The sequence below is a fragment of the Canis lupus genome, chromosome 20, assembly GCF_003254725.2.
Source record: "Canis lupus dingo isolate Sandy chromosome 20, ASM325472v2, whole genome shotgun sequence".
In the NCBI taxonomy this organism is placed as follows: Eukaryota; Metazoa; Chordata; class Mammalia; order Carnivora; family Canidae; genus Canis; species Canis lupus.
In genome coordinates, this window is record NC_064262.1 from 50,176,608 (window position 1) to 50,195,795 (window position 19,188).

General features: G+C 55.9%; 2 protein-coding genes across 7 annotated transcripts in view; one reads left to right on the plus strand and one right to left on the minus strand.

Annotated features, from left to right (window-relative positions):
- ELAVL3 (ELAV like RNA binding protein 3) lies at positions 1–18,474 on the plus strand. 3 transcript variants are annotated; one of them, XM_025457624.3, is made up of 7 exons: positions 1–411; positions 7,686–7,905; positions 8,234–8,337; positions 11,686–11,839; positions 11,930–12,155; positions 12,924–12,962; positions 14,770–18,474. In XM_025457624.3, exons 1-7 carry the CDS (start codon positions 403–405, stop codon positions 15,119–15,121), a joined length of 1,104 nt encoding a protein of 367 aa, XP_025313409.1. In that variant the 5' UTR covers positions 1–402; the 3' UTR covers positions 15,122–18,474. The 3 variants fall into 3 exon arrangements, with proteins under 3 accessions (XP_025313409.1, XP_025313412.1, XP_025313411.1); XM_025457627.3 differs by having other exon boundaries at positions 14,791–18,474; XM_025457626.3 differs by having other exon boundaries at positions 7,689–7,905.
- Positions 18,358–19,188, minus strand: part of PRKCSH (protein kinase C substrate 80K-H) — an 11,793-nt gene continuing 10,962 nt past the window's right edge. For all 4 annotated transcript variants that reach the window (XM_025457623.3, XM_025457621.3, XM_025457619.3 and 1 more), the window contains exon 18: positions 18,358–19,181. The gene's annotated coding sequence lies outside the window, so the exon portion shown is untranslated. The remainder of the gene's footprint in view (positions 19,182–19,188) is intronic.

The window sequence follows — 19,188 nt, forward strand, 5'->3', positions numbered from 1 at the left end:
GAGGGAGGGCGGGCGAGGGGAGCGGACTGAGCATCCAGGACAGGACAGGCCCGGCCGAGGGGCGGCGGCGAAAGACTGAGCGCCGCGATCTCTGTCAGGAAGCGCAACCTCCCCGGGCCCCGCGGGGCCGCGCAGGGGGCGTTCTCAATCCCGCGCCCGCTCCCTCTTTCCATCCCCTGCCGCCCGCAGGCCACCCCGGGGCCCGGCTATCCGCGCGCGCGTCCTCGGGCTCGGGCCCGTCCCCGGCCCTCGAGGGAGCCGCCGCCTTCATCTACACCTCTGCAGCGGCCGCGCCAGAGGCCGCCCGGGCAGGACCCCGGAGTGAGCATCGAGCGCCCCCCAAGGAGTGCACGACCCCCGGAGCCGCCCTCAACACGGACCGCGCCCGCCGGGCACACAAGAATGGTCACTGTAGGTATTCCCTTGTCGCTGAGATGAGATGGAACCTGGTTGGGGAGGGGTTAGGCACAGGCTCCGCGGAGATGGCGGGGGGGTGGGGGGGTAGGACCAGGCCTAGCTAGGCCCCGGTGGGGGGGTAGGACCGAGCCTCGGGGCCTGAGAGTGGGCAGGGCCGCACCCAGAGTGCTGGGGGCGCATAGAGTCTGGCCTGAGAGGCCTTAGGGAGCCGAACTCCGATTCGGGGAGGCGTCCTACAGCGCCCTGGGGGCGGGATTGCCCCCTTCCAGCAGGCCTGATGGGGGAGGGGCCGCAGCAGCGGAGGATGCCTTCTCCATCCAGGCCCGGACCCCGCAGGCCGCCCAGGCAAACGCAGGGCCCCAATCACTGGTGCTGGGCCAGGACAAGGCGGCAAGCCGTCCCCGAGAACCCCGGGAAAGCGGGTGGCGTCGGATCGCGCGCCCTGGGCCGTGGCCGCGCCCGGGGAGCCGGGCGTCTCGTCCTCGAGCCCGTCGACCTTGCGGCAAGCGGGGAGGGGAGAGGAGGGGGCGCGCCCGGAGGCCCCGCGGGCCCGCCGCCGCTGCCGCCGCGTCCCTTTGTTTCTCGGAGCTTCTTAGCGGGCCGTAGCCTCGCGCGGGCGCCTCAGGCTTCGGGGAGGGGGAGGGGAGAGGAGGGCCCGCGGGGGGGCTTCCTGACTGCTGGGCCCCCGCCCCACGGGGGATGGGGTAAGGAGCTCGGGGATGTCCCCTAAGCCAGGTCCAGGCGCCCCACCCTGCCAGGGCTCTGGGCCTCGGGGTGACCTTGAGAGCGCCCGCCCGCCCGCGCCGCTCGCCCCACTCCCGGTGCTTTCAGCAGCCACCGAGCTGGTCAGCTCCCGAACCCGCGGCCACGCCCGGCCACGCCCTGTATAACCACGCCCCTGCCCCGCCCATCTGGACCCCGCCCCCTGGGGCCCCCAGGGCCCGGCCTCGCCCGAGCCCTCGGATTTCCACTCGGCAACCCGGGCGTATCCCGGGGGCGGGGCTGGCCAGTTCTAGCCCCACCCCGGCTCCACCCCCGCCCCCGCCGCGCGACTCCGCTCCCCGCGCCGCCGCGCGTCCTTTGTCTGGTCCCAGCGCCCAGGCCTCCTTCTTCCGTACTTACTGCCTTTCCGGTCTGTGTGTGTGCGCGTCTCTGTGCACTGTGTCTCTTTCTGGGCCTCTTCTTGGAGTGGGGGCGAGCACAGTGGGTGGAGGGATGCTCAGCGCTCCCTCCCTACAGGGGACCCTGGGACCCGCCCACCTGGCTCGGAGAAAGGAGGCTGGAGAGGCCACGCTTCTCTGCTGTGTGACCTTAGGCCGGCTCCCTCCCCTCTCTGGGCCTCAGGCTGCCAATCCAGGTGCAGGAACGCGAGTGCAGCCTCCTGAGGACTCTCAGAACCCCCACAACAGCCCAACATCCATTCCTCTGATCTGTTCCTTCATTTGAAAGAGGGAAACTGATGCACAAAGGGGCAAGGGTGTGGTCAGAGGTCACACAAGGGCCTTGAAGCCCTGAAAGGCCTGGCTACTCCACTGGAGGGCACTCAGGCAGAGGTCCACCATGCGGACAGGCTGGGAGGAAGTGAGGGGATAAACTGAGACAGTGAGGGCCCTACATGGAGGGAGAAGGACCCAGAAGTGGGAGGCCTAGTTAGCACCACGTGGTGGCCCAGCCTCACTATGCATAGCCACTCAATGCCCTATTGTCGCCAGCATCCAGGCATCTACCACTGTGGCTGAGACCAAGGGGCACAGCTGGGGCCAAAGGGGTCAGACACAGGAGGATCTACATGGCAAGTGACTGTAGGTGTTCACTGCAAAATCCTTATGTCACGTGTGTGTGCAATGGTGCAAAAGAGTTGAAGAAACAGTGGCAGAGAAGGGGGGCAGACAGATGGGTTCAGAGGGCAGAAGAGGACAGAGAAACGGGGCGGGGGGGGGGGGGAGAAACAGAAAGAGAGATCCAGAGGAAGAGCTGGAGAGACTGGGAGGGAAGGTTCCATTGCCCCCAGTGGGTCTCTGCCTCTCCATCCTGGATCTACCCTCCTCCTCTCTGAATTCACCTCTTCACTCCTGACCTGGGACAGCCCTCCAAGGTCCCTGCGATCCCCGAGTCATCCCAGGCCACGCGTTTGCTGTGGGCTGGGGCAGGGCGGGTGTGGTCTCCACCAATCCGATCCCTATTAGCGGCTCAGCCGGCTGAGCTGCAGAGGAAACGCGACACTGATCCTGCTAAGCTCTGGCACAGATGGGAGGGAGATGGGGTGCTGGGGAGATTAGTAGGCTGGTTCTCAAGATCCCAATTACCTTTTAACCCCATCCAAGTTGAGGATTTTTGGGGTGGCTCTGTAGGCTCTGGGGTAGTCAGATCAGTAGTCAAACTTCATCATTACCACCGCCTCCCATCACTCCCCGGCAAATCTCAGGTCCCTCTGACCCTCAATTTCTCCATCTAAGAAGTGGAGAAGATGATCTCCAGCTTTCAGTGTGCTTGTGGGAAGTCAACGAAACCTTTGCACCTGCTCAGTGCCTGACACATAGTCGGGGTTCCAAAGCTGGAACTTGCTGTGTCCTGAAACAGTGGCTTGTGTACTGCTAATTATTGGGGGAGGGGGTTCCCATAGAAGACGTCATCAGCCAATCACAGAACTCTAGTTTGCTGAGCCCAGAAGGGAATTCAGAATCCATCTTTGTGTTAGGGAATCTCTGTGCCATATCCTTAGTGGAGGGACAGAGGCTTAGAGAGGCAGTATGAGTGTCGGAGGATACACAGTGAGGAAGGTGGAGCCAGGAGCCGGCATATGGTGGCACCCAGTAAACATTTGTTGAATTGAATGGGTAGACTCGGCCAACAGAGTGAGTTTAAATGTAGTCATGCCTGGGCTAGGTGTAGAGTTAGTGCTTGGTTTCACTTTGCTGTTGTTTTTACTATTATTAGCCTTTTTTGTTAGTAAAGTAGGTTCTGATGTCCAAGCTCCAGATCTGAATTCTTTTTTTCTTTTTTTTAAGATTTTATTTATTTATTCACGAGAGACACACAGAGAGAAGGCAGGGACATAGGCAGAGGGAGAAGCAGGCTCCCTGTGAGGAGCATGATGTGGGACTCGATCCCAGGACCCCAGGATCATGACCTGAGCCAAAGGCAGACGCTCAACCACTGAGCCACCAAGGGGTCCTCCGGATCTGATTTCTAGATACGCCATTTGCATGACACCCAACCTCGTGGAAATCCCCACCCCTTCACTGAGATTGTTACCTCTTCTGTTAAATGAAGAAAAGAGTCCCACAGTGTTCAATGTTGGAAGAATTGCCCGGAAATTTTCACATAAAGGATTTTGTCTAGCATATAACAGGCCACCCATACGTGGCCATTGGTGAAGTATGAATCTTATGAAACTGGATGCAGACCTGTAGTGTGCCTTACTGCTTTATCACAGGCGCCTGGGACAGACATTGCTAATCAACCCAGTGTGGGTTCCTGCTCAGTCTGGACGAGGCTTCAGAATAACTCTCCCGGAAGCCCCCAGACAGCCACTCTCAGCCAACTGGAGATGCAGGGGAGTTGACCCTCCATTGCCATCCTTTTGATAAGAGTAAACAGAAAGGAAACAGAGGCCCAGAGAAGAGCTAAGATCATCCCTGAGGACACACACCTATGAGGTGGCAAAGCTGCCCCCAGGCATTGGTGACTGTCTTTAAAACCAGCTCTGAAGTCCATCAGAGCCAGGTTTGAAATCGAATTCCCCATTCATATCCCTCGACGTCTGAGCTCAGTTGCCTCACTTATAAAATGGAGACTGTGTTGCTGTCTCTAAAGATGATTGGGAGTAATAAGTGAAATGATGCCTTTCCAGGCATCACTTCACACAGTGCCTGGCACACAGAAGATGTCAATGGAGCAGGACCAGTATTAATAGCAGTATTTACGAGGCAGGGATGACAGACATGACAAGCTGCTTCCTGTGATTGTGCCCATGGCAGACCTGATCCCGAATGCTTTGCAGCTGCACCCATATGTGACTTTAGATCCTTCCCTGGGGTCACTGTGCCAGTAACTTGGAGTTTGCCGCAAAGTGGAGCTGAGGCCCAGAAGCTTTGTGGAGCCTACCCGAGGACACACAGCTGAGAAATGTTAGAGCTAGCACTATTCTTCATTGGCAGTGAAAGTTGAAAATACAGACTGTAGACCAGAAAAACTCCTGTGCAAATCCCTGTCACGCCATTTATAACCTGCGTGACCGTTAGTAATTATTTATTTATTTATTTATTTATTTATAGAAGATTTTATTTATTCATTCATGAGAGACACACACACAGAGAGAGAGAGAGAGAGAGAGAGAGGCAGTGACACAGGCAGAGGGAGAAGCAGGCTCCATACAGGGAGCCCGACGTGACACTCGATCCCAGGGACTCCAGGATCACGCCCTGAGCCAAAGGCAGGTGCTCAACCACTGAGCCACCCAGGGATCCCCAGTAATTTTTAAAACATTGCTGAACTTCGCTTTCCTCATCTGTTGTCTTAGCTCGGGCTGCTCTAACAAAATGCCATAAACTGGGAGACTTAAACAGCAGACATTTATTTCTCATAAATCTTCTTCTGGAAACTGGGAAGTCCAAGATCAAAGTAGCAGCCAATTTGGTTTCTAGTAAGGACTTGCCCCCTGTTTTGCAGGTGGATATCTTCTTGCTGTGTCCTCACATGGTGGAGAGAGAGATCATCTCTCTCCTGTCCCTTTTTGTAAGGACATGAATACCATTCATTCGGGCTCCACCGTCATGACCTAATTACCTCCCAAAGATTCCACATCCAAATACCATCACATTGGGGATTAAGGTTGCCACATATAAATTTGAGGGGACACAGGCATTCAGTTCACAGCGTCTGTTAAGCAGAAAAAATTAAGAACTCTTTTCAGGGTGGTCGAGAATAAGGAAAAAAAACAACAACAACCTTTCCTGTAGAGGGCTTTGCACGGTGCCTGGCACACAGTATGTCCAATATTTGGGAACAAGTATGGTATTGTATTTTGGGTCAGGGATGGCTGAGATGAAGTGTACCTGCTGACACTTTCTAATTCTGTGGTCACAAAGATCTTGCTAATCAATCACAGTGATCTCTCCTGCTGAAACTGAATATGGCTTCTAATCCTTCCTAATTCATCCCTTTGTGAAAACCCTAGCAATCAATTTGATTTTTCAAGTGAGGGTAACCCATCTGCCAACAATGCCATAGGAGAAAACCTAAGGAAATGGCTGGGTACTTTACCTTCCCATGCCCATGACAGATAATCCCAGCTCTGTTTCCTGCTGAGCCCAGATGTGGCTTTAAAAGTCTTCTCTGTGTGGTCCTTATGTGTAAAATACATGTAGAATATTTTTGAAAATTGCTAAATACTTCTAAGAAAGCAGATCTTAGAAGTTCTCAACACAGGAAAAAAAATTATAACCATGTATGATGATGGATGTTAACTAGACTTATCATGAAGATAATTTTGCAATATATACAAATATTGAATCATTGTGTTATACACCTGAAACTAAATGTAACATTATATGTCAGTTGTTTTAAAAATAGATGTAAGAAATAAGTTAAATAAAATTCAACATCTAGGGGATCCCTGGGTGACTCAGTGGTTTAGCGCCTGCCTTCGGCCCAGGCCGTGATCCTGGAGTCCCGAGATCTGAGTCCCACATCGGGCTCCCTGCATGGAGCCTGCTTTTCCCTCTACCTGTGTTTCTGCCCCTCTGTGTGTGTGTGTCTCTCATGAATAAATAAATAAATAAATAAATAAATAAATAAATAAATAAATAATCTTTAAAAAAATTCAACATCTATTCTTTAAAAAAAATCTTGTTAGGATACTAGGAATAAAATTAAGCATTCATAATATGAAAACCCACAGCAAAAGTCAAATTTAGCTGTGAAATATTTAAAGCATTTCCTTTAACATTATGAATATAAAGAAGCCATTACCACAATGTAACCCCTGCAATAAGACAAGAAAAATAAATAACAGGTATAGATTGGAGATAAATAAATAAAACTGTCATTATTTGCTGGTGTTATTATGTTAGTTATACATTTAAATAGCTCAAGGGCACCTGGCTGGCTCAGTCAGTAAAGCATGCAACTCTTGATATCAGGGTTGTGAGTTCAAGCCCCACATTGGGTGTAGAGATTACTTAAAAATAAAACATTTTTAAAAAGTAATAGGGACTTCTGGGTGGCTCAGTCAGTTGAGCACCTGACTCTTTTTTTTTTTATTTTTTTTTATTGGTGTTCAATTTACTAACATACAGAATAACCCCCAGTGCCCGTCACCCATTCACTCCCACCCCCCGCCCTCCTCCCCTTCTACCACCCCTAGTTCGTTTCCCAGAGTTAGCAGTCTTGAGCACCTGACTCTTGATTTCAGCTCAGGTTGTGATCTCAGCGTTGTGGGGGATTGAGCCCCGTGTCAGTTTTAGTGCTGAGGGTGAGAGGGACATCTCCTTGAGATTATCTCTTTCCCTCTCCCTCTGCCCCTCTTCTCTCCCTCTCTCTCAAATAAATGAAAAAATTTTTAAATAATAAAAATGAGGGACTCCTGGGTGGCTCAGCAGTTGAGCATCTGCCTTCAGCTGGGGACGTGATCCTGGAGTCTGGGGATCGAGTCCCATGTCGGGCTCCCTGCAGGGAACCTGCTTCTCCCTCTGCCGATGTCTCTGCCTCTCTCCCTGTGTCTCTCATGAATAAATAAATAAAATATTAAAAAATAAATTAAAAATAAATGAAAATGATAAAAAATAGCTCAGTGGAAAACCTGGGCATGGGAGGGTAATGAATGCCTAGTGGGAAAATTATGGATGAAGCAAAAGAAATACTAACACATTTGGGATAGGAATTACCTTTGGTGGCAGGAGGGCAGTATGTAGTCAGGGAGAAGCTTATGAGGACTTCAAAGCTAATAAAAATATTATATTTCTTATTCTGAAAACAAAAGTGTTCATTTTATTGTTCTAGAAATGCACAGATTGATTTTAGACAGGCAAACATAGCAAACAGATATATATGGCATCTATATATGGAATTTCTCACAGTAAAATCACATGTAAGGTGCTTGCCTAATGCTGGAGGAATGGTAGGGATTATTAGAATAATACTTGTCCTCTCTCCATGTTTAAGCCCATGTCAGACATGACTGATCCATCACCACTGAGCCCCTCCTCAATCCCACTGATTCCTGAGTAGGGACTGGGCCGTGAGCGGGTGTGGCCTGTTGTCTCCAGCAGATACTCGGGGCCATGGAGTCTCAGGTGGCGGGGGGCCCGGCCGGCCCGGCCCTGCCCAACGGGCCACTCCTTGGTACAAACGGAGCCACTGATGACAGCAAGACCAACCTCATCGTCAACTACCTGCCCCAGAACATGACCCAGGACGAGTTCAAGAGTCTCTTCGGCAGCATTGGTGACATTGAATCCTGCAAGTTGGTTCGAGATAAGATCACAGGTGTGGCTGCTGGCAGATGGGGAGGGAGGAGACAGAGGTGGTAGTCTCAGGAATACAGGTGTGATGGGGGCAAGTAGCACCCTGGGGGATCCGAGGTATAATGGGGAGACAGGTGTGATCTCTGGTGGGGTATCTCAGGGGTGATGGGGGCAAGCAGGACTCTGGGGGATTTGAGGTGTCCTAGGGACAGGGTAGTACTCGGGGGGGGAACAGTAAGATGGGGATCTTAGTTCTCACAACCTTGAGCAATGGCAGTCAGCCTCTCAGGACTGGGTCTGGGAGGACACGGGTACGTGTGGGGAGGTCATCATCCTGGTCCTGCCCACAGGGCAGAGCCTCGGTTATGGGTTTGTGAACTACTCTGACCCCAACGATGCAGACAAAGCCATCAACACCCTCAACGGCCTCAAACTGCAGACGAAGACCATCAAGGTTAGTGCCCTCCTCATTTCTCTCTGCTGCCTGTCCCCCATTACTGCCCATCTACAACTATCCCCAATCTCCCTTATTACTGCCCACTTGGACTGCCCCCTTCACTGCCACTTAATGCCTACAGCCACCTCCCCTGCCACAAACCCCTTTTCCCACCCACCCATCTCCTCCATGGTTCATCCCCTCAGTGGTTCAAACTCTCCCCCAAGAATTCCTAGCTGGGCACCCAGGCCCAGACTCTTCCTCTCTGAAACTCAGTTTCCTCATTTGTCAGAGAATATCAGCATATCAGCTCCACATTCTCTGGTGGCTCAGGGAAGTAGCCATCCCATTGGCAGTAGAAGAGTGACCAGGGTCTGACGGGCAGTCCCCTTGCCTTTGTCATGGAAATGGGGAGGGGTGGGGGCCCATCTGCCATCTGGAGCCTAATTAGGGTCTGGGAGGGCGGGATTAGGGGCGAGCCCCTCCCCCACCTTTGTGCAATGCCCCTCCCCCCACAACCTCCCCTCTCAGCAGCTGCAGCTGGGACTCTGCTAGCCCAGGTTCCCTGGGGGGGGTCGCCATGGAAACCCCCCTCTCTAGGTTTGCCTGGGGGTGTCTGGACTCCGCCCCACAAATCTGCTCTGGAACCTTGGGGGAGGCTACACTGGGGGTGCCCATCTGGCCCCAGTTGTCTCTGGGAAGTGAGGTGCAGGAATCTCTTCCTCTTATTCTGCGTGGTGGGGGAGGATGAGGTCATGACCTGATGAGTCTCTCTCCTTGGCCAACTAGACCCAGAAGCCCTGGGGCATGAGGGTGACAAATCCAGAGGCCATTATGCATGTGATGCAGTGAGCGTGTGTGTATGTGTGTGTGAGATACCCTGGGCTGTGAGCCATTGTGTTTGTGGGACACCGCAGCTATGTGTCTGTTGTCGCATGAGTCTGGCTGTTAGAGACTTCGAGTGTGTCACTGTGTGTCTGTAGGATGTGTTTATTTCACAGGTGCTTTGTGACACACTGGGACTCCAGCTGTGACCTGGTGGGGCTGTGTGGGTGTGTCTGGCTGTGACAAGGTGTTTGTGTGGCAGACTGAAGTTGTGTGGGTGTGTCTACCTGTGCCCTATTCGGGATGGAACGGGTGTGACGTGGGCTTGTGCAGTGGTGACAGGTGTGTGGTTCTGCGACTCTTACTGTAATTACTGAAGACCCCCAGAGCTTCTGTGAATGTCTTAGCAGCCTTGAGTCACCGTTTTGCTGGTGCAGTCACCGGGGCTGTGCAGTGGGTGGCACAGTGTGGCCTCGTGTCTGTGTATGTGTCTGTGTGTCTGCCTGGGTGGCACTGTTGTATGGCTGGTCCCGACTGGGTGCTCTGGCAGATTTTGCCCTAGTCACGTCTGGCCGAGCGCACATCCAGGTGAGGGACCTGGGTCAGCCCCCATCATGTGCGGATGGAGAAGACCCCCGAAGCCCTACTCAGTGCCTCAAGTGACTTCTGACCCCAAACACCCACTCAGAAGCTCACACTTGCCTTCCCCTCACCCCTAACTTTGATTCATCAACAAACCCTCACCCCTCAAAACTCACAGCCTCACAGGCCAGAGTGGAAACCATCAAGTACATGGCTATGATTTTTAATTATTACTACAGGAAAAAGAGCAGCTGCGGTGTTTGTGTTTGTTTCCTGGAGGACCCCAGGTGCTCACAATTGCATTAATTAGAACCCCTCTACCTCCAGCCCATGAGGCTCTCACCCAGACCCACCCCTGGCCCCATTGACTCCTTTTGTTAGTTTTTTAATTACTCATCTCTAATGAAATGATATGCCCTCACAACTCACCACCCCAAACGAAAGCCAGACCCTTGACAATGACCCTTATCTACCTAGAGGTTAATTTAGAAAGAGACGGAGAATAGACCCTGGCAGAAATAGAGACGCTCATGCCCCAGCCCGGTGCCCCTGGAAGCTATAGGTCAACCTGTGAGCATCTGGGGGCCCCTCCAGACTGTGTTTCCAGGACACTGATAAGCACACAATGAGATGGGGTCACACAACTGGCTGCTCTGTAAATGGACTTTTCTTTCCCTCAGTTTACAATACTCGCCACTGTTTCGGGGAAATAAATATACACGTCCACCATTTTTTAAACAGCTGCAGAGAGTTTCATTGTTGGGCTGGACCATAATTAATGACACAAATCGAAAGATTATACTAAAACGTGTCCAATTCACGACTGAGAGAAGTGCTTGGAGAGAGTGACGGGGGCGGGTGGGTAGGGGCGGAGGACCAAATTCAGATGGGAGAGAACAGGGAGGACATTTGAGCTGAGACAAAAGAAGAGCGGAGAGGAAGGATGTTCCCGGCCGACGGGAACAACCAGAGCAAAGGCCTCGTGGCTGAAGTGTGCCTGGTGTGTTTGGGGAACACAGAGACTGGTGTGGCTGAAACAGAGCGATCTGGGCAGAGATGGGAGTGAGGGGGTGGGGTGATGGGCAGGTTGTGTGGGGCCTTGTGGGCTGTGAGAAGGACTTTTACTCTGGAGAAAGTGGGAGCCACAGAAGGTTCTGAGCCAAGGAAGGATGTGCCCTGACTCAGTTGCTCACAGGCGCCCTCTGGCAGCTGTAGAGGAAAGAGATGGGACGTTAGACTGGGGGGTGGGGACCGGGGGTACAGGCTGCTGTACTGGTCTGGGCGAGCGATAGTGGGAGGTGGGCCAGGGTGGGGCAGTGGAATTGGGAGTGTGTGGATTCCAAGTAATGAGGAAGGATCGGTGGTGGATTGGGTGTCCGTGTGAAAGACAGGCACTGGGGACAGTTACTGAACTGGGACAAGTTGGGAGCAGTTGGGAGCTGGGTGCAGCCTCACAGAGTGTGACCGCCTGTGAGACCTCGTGCGGCACCCAGAGGCAGGTGTCACACAGGCCCACACTAGAGTCGGACGTTTGGGAGTCATCAGCATGGAGCTGGTGGGTAAAGACCTGGGTGGCCCTGTGGGCCCCAATGTGGTCAGAAAGAAGGGCCACAGTCCTGGGCTCACCTTCCAAAGAAGCAGGAAATTTCATGTTGATGGAGTGTACGGCGTGAGCTCAGGGGCTGGGGGCTCGAGGTCCTGGGGAGACATCTGACCCGGGGGCCCAGCAACGGGTCTCCCCCACCACTTTATGCAGGCCGGGCCTCATTGTCGGCCAGGGCCACGTCCCCTCCCCCATGCCCTGGCCGGCACCACCCAGGGAGGTGACTTGAGAGATATTTGTTGAGGGACTAGATGAGGCGCCTCTGCAGCTCCCTGGTGGTCGGGACGTGGCCTCCCTCTCCCCATCTGTGAACCGGGTCCTCCCCTCACCTCTGCCCACCTGGGCCCCCACTCCAGGTGTCCTATGCCAGACCCAGTTCTGCATCCATCCGCGATGCTAACCTGTACGTCAGCGGACTCCCCAAGACCATGAGCCAGAAAGAAATGGAGCAGCTCTTCTCCCAGTACGGCCGCATCATCACTTCTCGCATCCTGGTGGACCAGGTCACAGGTAGGCTGCGCGGACGCTGCGCCTGGCAGGGCACTGGGCCGGGGAGGGGCGGGTGACGGGCCCTCGTGACGCGCCCTCACTCCCTGGCAGGTGTCTCTCGGGGCGTGGGGTTCATCCGCTTTGACAAGAGGATTGAGGCCGAGGAGGCCATCAAAGGACTGAATGGGCAGAAGCCGCTGGGCGCGGCCGAGCCCATCACGGTCAAGTTCGCCAACAACCCGAGTCAGAAGACTGGGCAGGCCCTGCTCACTCACCTCTACCAGTCGTCGGCCCGGCGCTACGCAGGCCCCCTGCACCACCAGACGCAGCGCTTCCGGTGAGCGCCCCGCCACCCAGCCCCGGGCACCGAGACCCCCACGCTGGGGGCCCCAGCCTTGCAGCCACCCTCCCTGAACCCCGTTCCTCCAGGGCAGAGGGACCCTGGGAGGGGGTCCACACCGAGGGCAGCAGATGGGAAATGTGTGGGCCGGTCAGAGGCTGAGGCCAGGCCCTCGTACCCGGCAGGCCCTCAACGGACAGGCGCAGGGCACTAGGAGTGGCATTGTCGGTGTTGGGAGTTTTTAGAGTCAAAGAACAAAAAAAAAGCGCTTTAGAGTCACCTGATGGGGGCCCCCCTCTGTCGGGGATGGGGCTCCAGCCGTCTGTGCCTCCTGGTGTCTAGACCATGAGCACGGAGCTCGTGTTGCCTGTAATTTACCAACAGGGACCCTAAGGCACAGAGAGGTGTTGTCACTCGCCAGGCCGGGCTCTGCCGAAAAGAGGCTTGAACCTTCCCTTCTGGGGCCCCGAGCCCCGCAGGGTGGGGGCAGGCGAGTGGGGCTGGGCAGGCTGGGATGGGGAGGACAGGACGCGGGCACAGGCCAGGCAGCGGCAGGGCAGGCGAGAGGCAGCGCCCGAGTGACCACGGTTCCGTGCCAGGCGGTGTCCAGCCGGGCGGGGAGCAGGCGGGTGGGGGCAGGGCTGGGCTGCTGGCCTGCTGGGTGGGGGCAGGGAGGGCAGGCCGGCCACCGGCCAGCGTCAGGCCAGCGTCACAGCTGGGGGTGTGCCCGGAGGCCACCGGTGACCACCCCTTTTGCTTCCACAGGCTGGATAATTTGCTCAACATGGCCTACGGAGTCAAGAGGTAACAGTGCCCCCGCCCCGCTGCCCCCAGCTCCCCACTGTCCCTCCTTGGACTCTTGCCCCAGTGGGCCCCCTCCCCACCGCCACCACCAGGACCGCCAGCTCAGCTGTGCGTCTGCCCCTTGCCCCGGAGTAGCGTGTCCATTTAGAGAATTAGGGGCTACAGAGCCTAGTGAATGCCTAGAAAGAGCTACTACAGAACTGGGCCCTGGGAGGGGCTGTCCGGGGGGACCCGCTCCAGCCCAGGGAAGGGTGAACCATGTTGCCTGGTCACACCCATGCCCCCTGGTTCCCACGCTAAGTCTGAGTTGCATCTGCCAACTGTTGATGGTCTTTGCTGAGGGTCACAGAATACCCCCCTTCTACCCCATAGTCCAGGATGGACCTTGAGGCTCGCACAACGTTGTCCACCTCCCCGACCCTGTGAAGGTCCCTGTGGGATTTTTGTTTTTGGGTTTTTTAAGATTTTATTTATTCATGAGAGACACAGAGAGAGAGAGGCAGAGATGCAGGCAGAGGGAGAAGCAGGCTCCCCATGGGGAACCCAGTGCAGGACTCGATCCCAGGACCCCGGGATCACGACCTGAGCCGAAGGCAGACAGTCAACCACTGAGCCACCCAGGCGTCCCTAGGTCCCTGTGTTTCTTGATCGTAAGCTGTTGAGCACACACTGAGTGCCGGCCGCTGGCCTCGGGCTCGGGGACCCAACAGGGCCCAGCCGGACGTGGTCTCTTCTCGCAGAGAAGAAACAGCATTGAGCACAGGGCTTGGCACACAGTGGGCGCTCAATAAGAGGTAGCCACTCTCATGATTATCGTTACTGTTATTAATTATCTCAGCCTAGTGGGGAAAGACACTTTTCCCCTGCAAGTGAACAGGGCTGTGAAGCGGGCCAGAGAGGGGGTGATGAGGACCCCGCAGAGACTCCTCACCTGTCCAAGGTGCCAGAGCCTGGGCAGAACCGGGCAGGAGGGAGCAAGCCGTTAGTCCTCAGTGGCCAAACTGACCGAGTCAGACTCTGGGGCTCCCTCTGAGCAAGCAAGCGGGGCCTTGGGAGTCAGGGAGGCCCCGAGGCACATGGGCAGAGCAGACCCTGCGTGTTCATTCATTCAGTGGTTGGTCAGTCAGTCAACAAACCCTCCCAAGTGCCTGCTGCGCTCAGAGCTCTTCTGAGCTGGAGCACCTTGGAGTGGATCATCCATATACAGCTTGAACAGGAAAAGTCTGGCAAGGGGCAGGGGCAGCAGCGGCCCAGTTACGAGGCAGAGACCTGGTAGTGGAGGGTGGTACTTGGCCAGCTGCACTCCCCTCCTGGCCCCGAGCACTGCCCTTCGGGCGGGCCTCTAGCCTGGAGGGGCGGCCAGGGGCCGGGGGTGGGGGGGGGTGGGGGGGAGCGCTGCTGAGGGCAGGGGCGGGGTGGGATCAGTGAGGGGAGGGCAGGAGTTGGTGGGAAAATGTGCCAAGGGAGGGGTTAGTGGTCAGGGGTGGGGAAGGGGCCAGGGTCAACTGGAGCCAGTGGGGTCAAAGCTTACGGGGTCAAGGGATAGACAGGGGCTCTCGGTAGGATTGTGGGTGAGGGCCCAGTGTTCAGGGGAGGTCAGAAGTCAGGCCAGGGCTACAGCTCAGGATGGAGATTGGGGGCCAGCATCTCAGAGCAGGTCACAGTTTCAGGTGGGGTCAAAGGTGGAGGTCATGAAACTGTCGTGGCGGGGAGCACGGCACAGCCAGCGGTCACAACGGTGTTGGGGGTCACGGGGGTCAGGGGTGTGCCGGGGGTCAGGGCAGAGCCCGCGTGACCCCCAAAGTAGTCCCCTGTCGCTCATCGCCAGGTTCTCGCCCATCGCCATCGACGGCATGAGCGGCCTCGCGGGTGTGGGCCTGTCCGGGGGCGCGGCGGGCGCTGGCTGGTGCATCTTCGTGTACAACCTGTCGCCGGAGGCGGACGAGAGCGTGCTGTGGCAGCTGTTCGGGCCTTTCGGGGCCGTCACCAACGTCAAGGTCATCCGCGACTTCACCACCAACAAGTGCAAGGGCTTCGGCTTCGTCACGATGACCAACTACGACGAAGCGGCCATGGCCATCGCCAGCCTCAACGGCTACCGCCTGGGCGAGCGCGTGCTGCAGGTGTCCTTCAAGACCAGCAAACAGCACAAGGCCTGAGCCGCCGCCGCCCTCCCCACCCTCCCCGGGCAGCAGAGAGAGAGAGAAAGAGAGAGAGAGGGGCCCCGAGAGAGACAGCGCAGGCCGACCACCGACGGCACGAGGGCCCCGCGTCCCTGCGGAAGCCACAGGGTGAGCACTTGGGGTGGGAGAGTCTGCAGGGAATGGGGGGTGCCTGGGGGTCCCCCACCCCGTCCTCCTGCCCCCACCCCAGGCTGGGCTGTTCACTCTCTCGTCTTGGTTTTGTTCACGGCGATGGTTTTTGTTTCTTTTTTCGGCTAAAAAGAAAGCAGAGACGTGCCCCCACCCCACCTTCAACCACCCTCCGCGGGATGGCTTTGCGGGGGCGCTGGGGGTGCCCTCCCAGACCCCCTTGTCCAGGCCTCCCCAACACCTAGATGAGCCTGAGGGGAGGGGGAACAGGTTTAAAAATCCCCAAAAAAGCAAAACGGAGGAGGGGTGTGGGCATTCCTGGCCCAGAGCCCCTGGATAGAGTGTGAGGAGCAGGGGGAGGGGCTGGAAACAGAAACAAAATGAAAAAAAAGGGGGGGGTGGGAGGGGAAGAAAAACTCTATTTTTGTAAAAAGGGAAAAAAGACCTCGTGGAGAATTTTTACTGGGGATTCTTGAACTTGAAAAAAAAAAAAACACAAAAAAAGACAAAAAAAAAAAAGAAAATATTTTGGCAGGTTATGTTTACCAACTGGGGCAGGGGCAGGGAGCAGGGCTTGGGGGCCGGGGGTCCACGGGGCCACACAGAGAAACACAGCCACGCGAAGACACGCGGGGGACACGTGCACACACACACACACACGCACACACACACCCCACAGGGACACACAGAAGCACGCCCGGACAGACCCAGAGACACGCCCCGGACACACCTTCAGGAGCTCGTTGGCCAGACCCAGACAGGCAGACAAACACGTGGATAATCACAGGAGACTCGGAAGCGTGGGGCTACGCAAATGTGGCCACGGGCAGACATCATCGGGGGCTAAGGCGGCCGCAGGTGGCTGCGGAAGGCGAACATTTCCACGTGGACACGGGAGAGCGGAGACAGACACAACTGGACACACAAATCTAGACACCCAGTCCCGGAGAAACCAGAGCTACGATACCCAGGAGACACAGACACGCGCATGGCATCCCTTAGGCCCAGGGGAGAGGTGGTAGCCCAGACCCTGGCCCAGTCCACTTCCTCCAGCTAGGCCGCCCGGGGCTCCCCCGGACGCATGGCCCCCCTCAGCCCAGCTCCAGGTTCTCTGCTCTCTCCTGGCTCATCAGTGGTCCCTGCCGCCCACGAACACAGGCGTGCACACACAGCATCCATGCATCCAAACACACGATACCTCGTTTCACTTTTGGCATCATTGTGGGCTGGAGGCAGCCCCCGCCCCCCAACACTTGAGGCCAAAGGACCCCCTGTCCCCGGGGCTGAACCTCCCTGGGCCGAGGCCCTGGCCCAGAGGCTGAGGGGGGAGGCTGGGCCCTGAGCCTTCCCCCTCCCCCCAAAGGCCTCCCCAGCAGGAAGTACCCGCTGTTCCCTGCAGGCCCCCCCCAACCTCCCCCTACCCCGGGGGTGGACAGGGCCCAGGGGCCCAGCCCCGAATTCCCTCCCCACCCCCTTGTCACCCCCTTTCAGTTTGTTGGGTTTTTCCGTCTTTCCAAACTCCTGAGGGCCATGGATGCAGCCCCCATCCTGAGGCCCAGCCCCGGCTTCTGTCTGGAAAGTCCAGACGCTTTCCATTCCCCTAGTTTTCATTCTTTGTAAAAAAAAAAAGAAAAAAAAGAAAAAAAAGAAAAGAAAAAAGAAAAGAAAAAGAAAGAAAAAATTTCCAACAGAAGCCGATGGCCGGAGCCCCTGGGAGCCCTCGCAGCCCCCCACCCCCCGCAGCGGGCCCAGTCAGAACTGAGAATTGCAAACCCCAGTTCAGCTTCAGTTGCCCTTCCTCCCGTGTCCCTGCGTTTGGTGTCCGGCCACGGCCCCATCGGACTGCCCAGCTCTCTCTCCCCCACCCCTCCCGGTGTTTGTTAGTAAACGTCTGTGGAGCTTCTGCTGCAAGGAACAAAAAGAAAAAAAAAATCAAAAAAGCGACAAAAACACACAAACAGAAGAGGAAAAAAAAAAGCGACAAAAAAAAGGAAGAAAAAAAAAACACACAGAAGAGATTAAAAAAAAAAAAAAGGAAAAAAAAAGACATAAACTGGCACCAGTTAACTTTCTTGTACTTTTTTGCCGAATTTAGCTTCTTGTAGTTTTAACTTATTGCTATGTTAACTATTTATTCTTGTTGCCCTGTAAGGACATTTGTGTATATTTCTGTTCCTTCATCCAGTTTGCAAGTTTAAAGGAACCACGATGTTCTCTTTGTTTCTTTAAGTTTTGCTGAGACGTGGTTATGCCTAATTTATTTATAAAAGGGGAAGTGGAATCATTAAAGTAATAATAATTATTAATAACAGTAATGGTAGCCGAGCGGCGCCCGGGGGGCGTGTGCTCTGTGGGGCGTCCCCGCGGCCAGCGACGTCCGGGGTCTTAATGGGATTATTTTTGCTCGTCTTGAGAATTTTTTCAGTCCTCTTTAGCTGGTGAAAACCCTAGCTTGTTCTTGATACACGAACCTATTTATTCTTGTGGTTTTTAAAGTCCTTCCCAACCTCCCAGCACCCCTCCAGCAGGGCAGGCACCCCCAGCGGGTCCACCCCTCTCCCTCTGCTGTTTCTTGGGGCTCTCTCCCCTCCGCCCTCCGAGCGCAGGGACACGTGTGCACACGTGGGCAGCGTGCAGGGGGCGTCTGTGAGCAATAAGGGCTGGGTCTGTCCCCGACCCTGGGGCAGCCGGGCTCTGCAGAGGGGGCACCTCCCCACACCACCCCCCTCCCCACTGAGGCCTAGGCCCCTGACACCCCAAAGTCTGGGAGGGGACTTCTTTTTCTAAAACACAGAACTCAGCCCAGCCAGGCTCCCTCCCCAGAGGCCAGCCCCTCACCCCAGGGGCCAGGGGGCCTGGGGTCTTCCACAACCCTGGGGGGCAGGGGCAGGGCCCGTGGGATGGGGGCTCAGCCCCCTCCAGCCCTCCCTTCATCCTGTTATTTATTCAGAAGGTTTCAAATCACGACAGAGTCCATGTTGGAGGTGATAAAGAACTGTAAAAAAAAAAAAAAAAAAAAAAAAAATCGAGAAAAAGACAAAAAAAAATCACAAAAACCCAAAACCCAACAAGAACACTTTGCGTTGCGTTTAGACTATTTATTACCGGGATTACAGGCCTGGCCGCGGTAACAGACTTTTACATGGAATTGTTTAATTATTTGTACTTTTCATGCCAGAAAATAAAAGTTCAGAATCTTACGGCCTCAGCTGTCTGTGTGCTGGCAGGTGGGGAGTGCTGGGAGCGTGTCACTGGTCCTGGCCGTGTGGCCACACCTAAGCCTGGCTCTCATCGGGAGCCCCTGCCCCTCCTCACTACACACACACACACATACACACGACTCAGGGTGGGTGAGAAACCAATGCAGGTGGAAGTGGCCCCGGGGGTCCATCTGCCCTGCGGCCCTGGGCTTACTCCAGGGCCCACCAGGCAGCTCAGATGTAGGCTCTGATGAGACCGCAACCCTGACGGGGGAGGTGGGTGCTGGACCTGCAGAGAGCCGCCTCTCCTGCATTCCACCCTCTGCCCATCCCACTCCTGAGGAAAGCAAAGTGGACAGCCTGGTTGGGGAGAGGGAATCGTGTTTATTGTTTTGAGGTCACAGGTCAAGTCACTCATCCCCACCAGGGAGGGAGGCAAACACCCTGGGCGGGGGGCGGGGGCGGGCGCCCAGGGGGTGCGGAACTCCTTTATTCCACCTTTGGAGACCACCGGGGCCTGGGAAGGCGGGCTGTGCCCTGCCCGGCCCCCCTGAGAGCAGGGCAGAGCTCCACATGGATCCCGCCCCCACCCCCTCCCCCCGCCCCCAATGCCAGGGTGAGGAGACTGGAGGGGCAGGCCTTGGTCCCCTGGCGGAGCGCTGGGTGGGCGGGTGGCACCGTTGGGGATGTTTCTGAGCCTTGAGGTTCTGGAAC

Excerpts from the sequence above, each read along its gene's own strand:
- ELAVL3 (XM_025457624.3), top strand. Across the intron at positions 8,338-11,685 it reads TGCAGACGAAGACCATCAAG|GTGTCCTATGCCAGACCCAG; the intron begins GTTAGTGCCCTC and ends CCCCCACTCCAG. Across the intron at positions 11,840-11,929 it reads CCTGGTGGACCAGGTCACAG|GTGTCTCTCGGGGCGTGGGG; the intron begins GTAGGCTGCGCG and ends ACTCCCTGGCAG.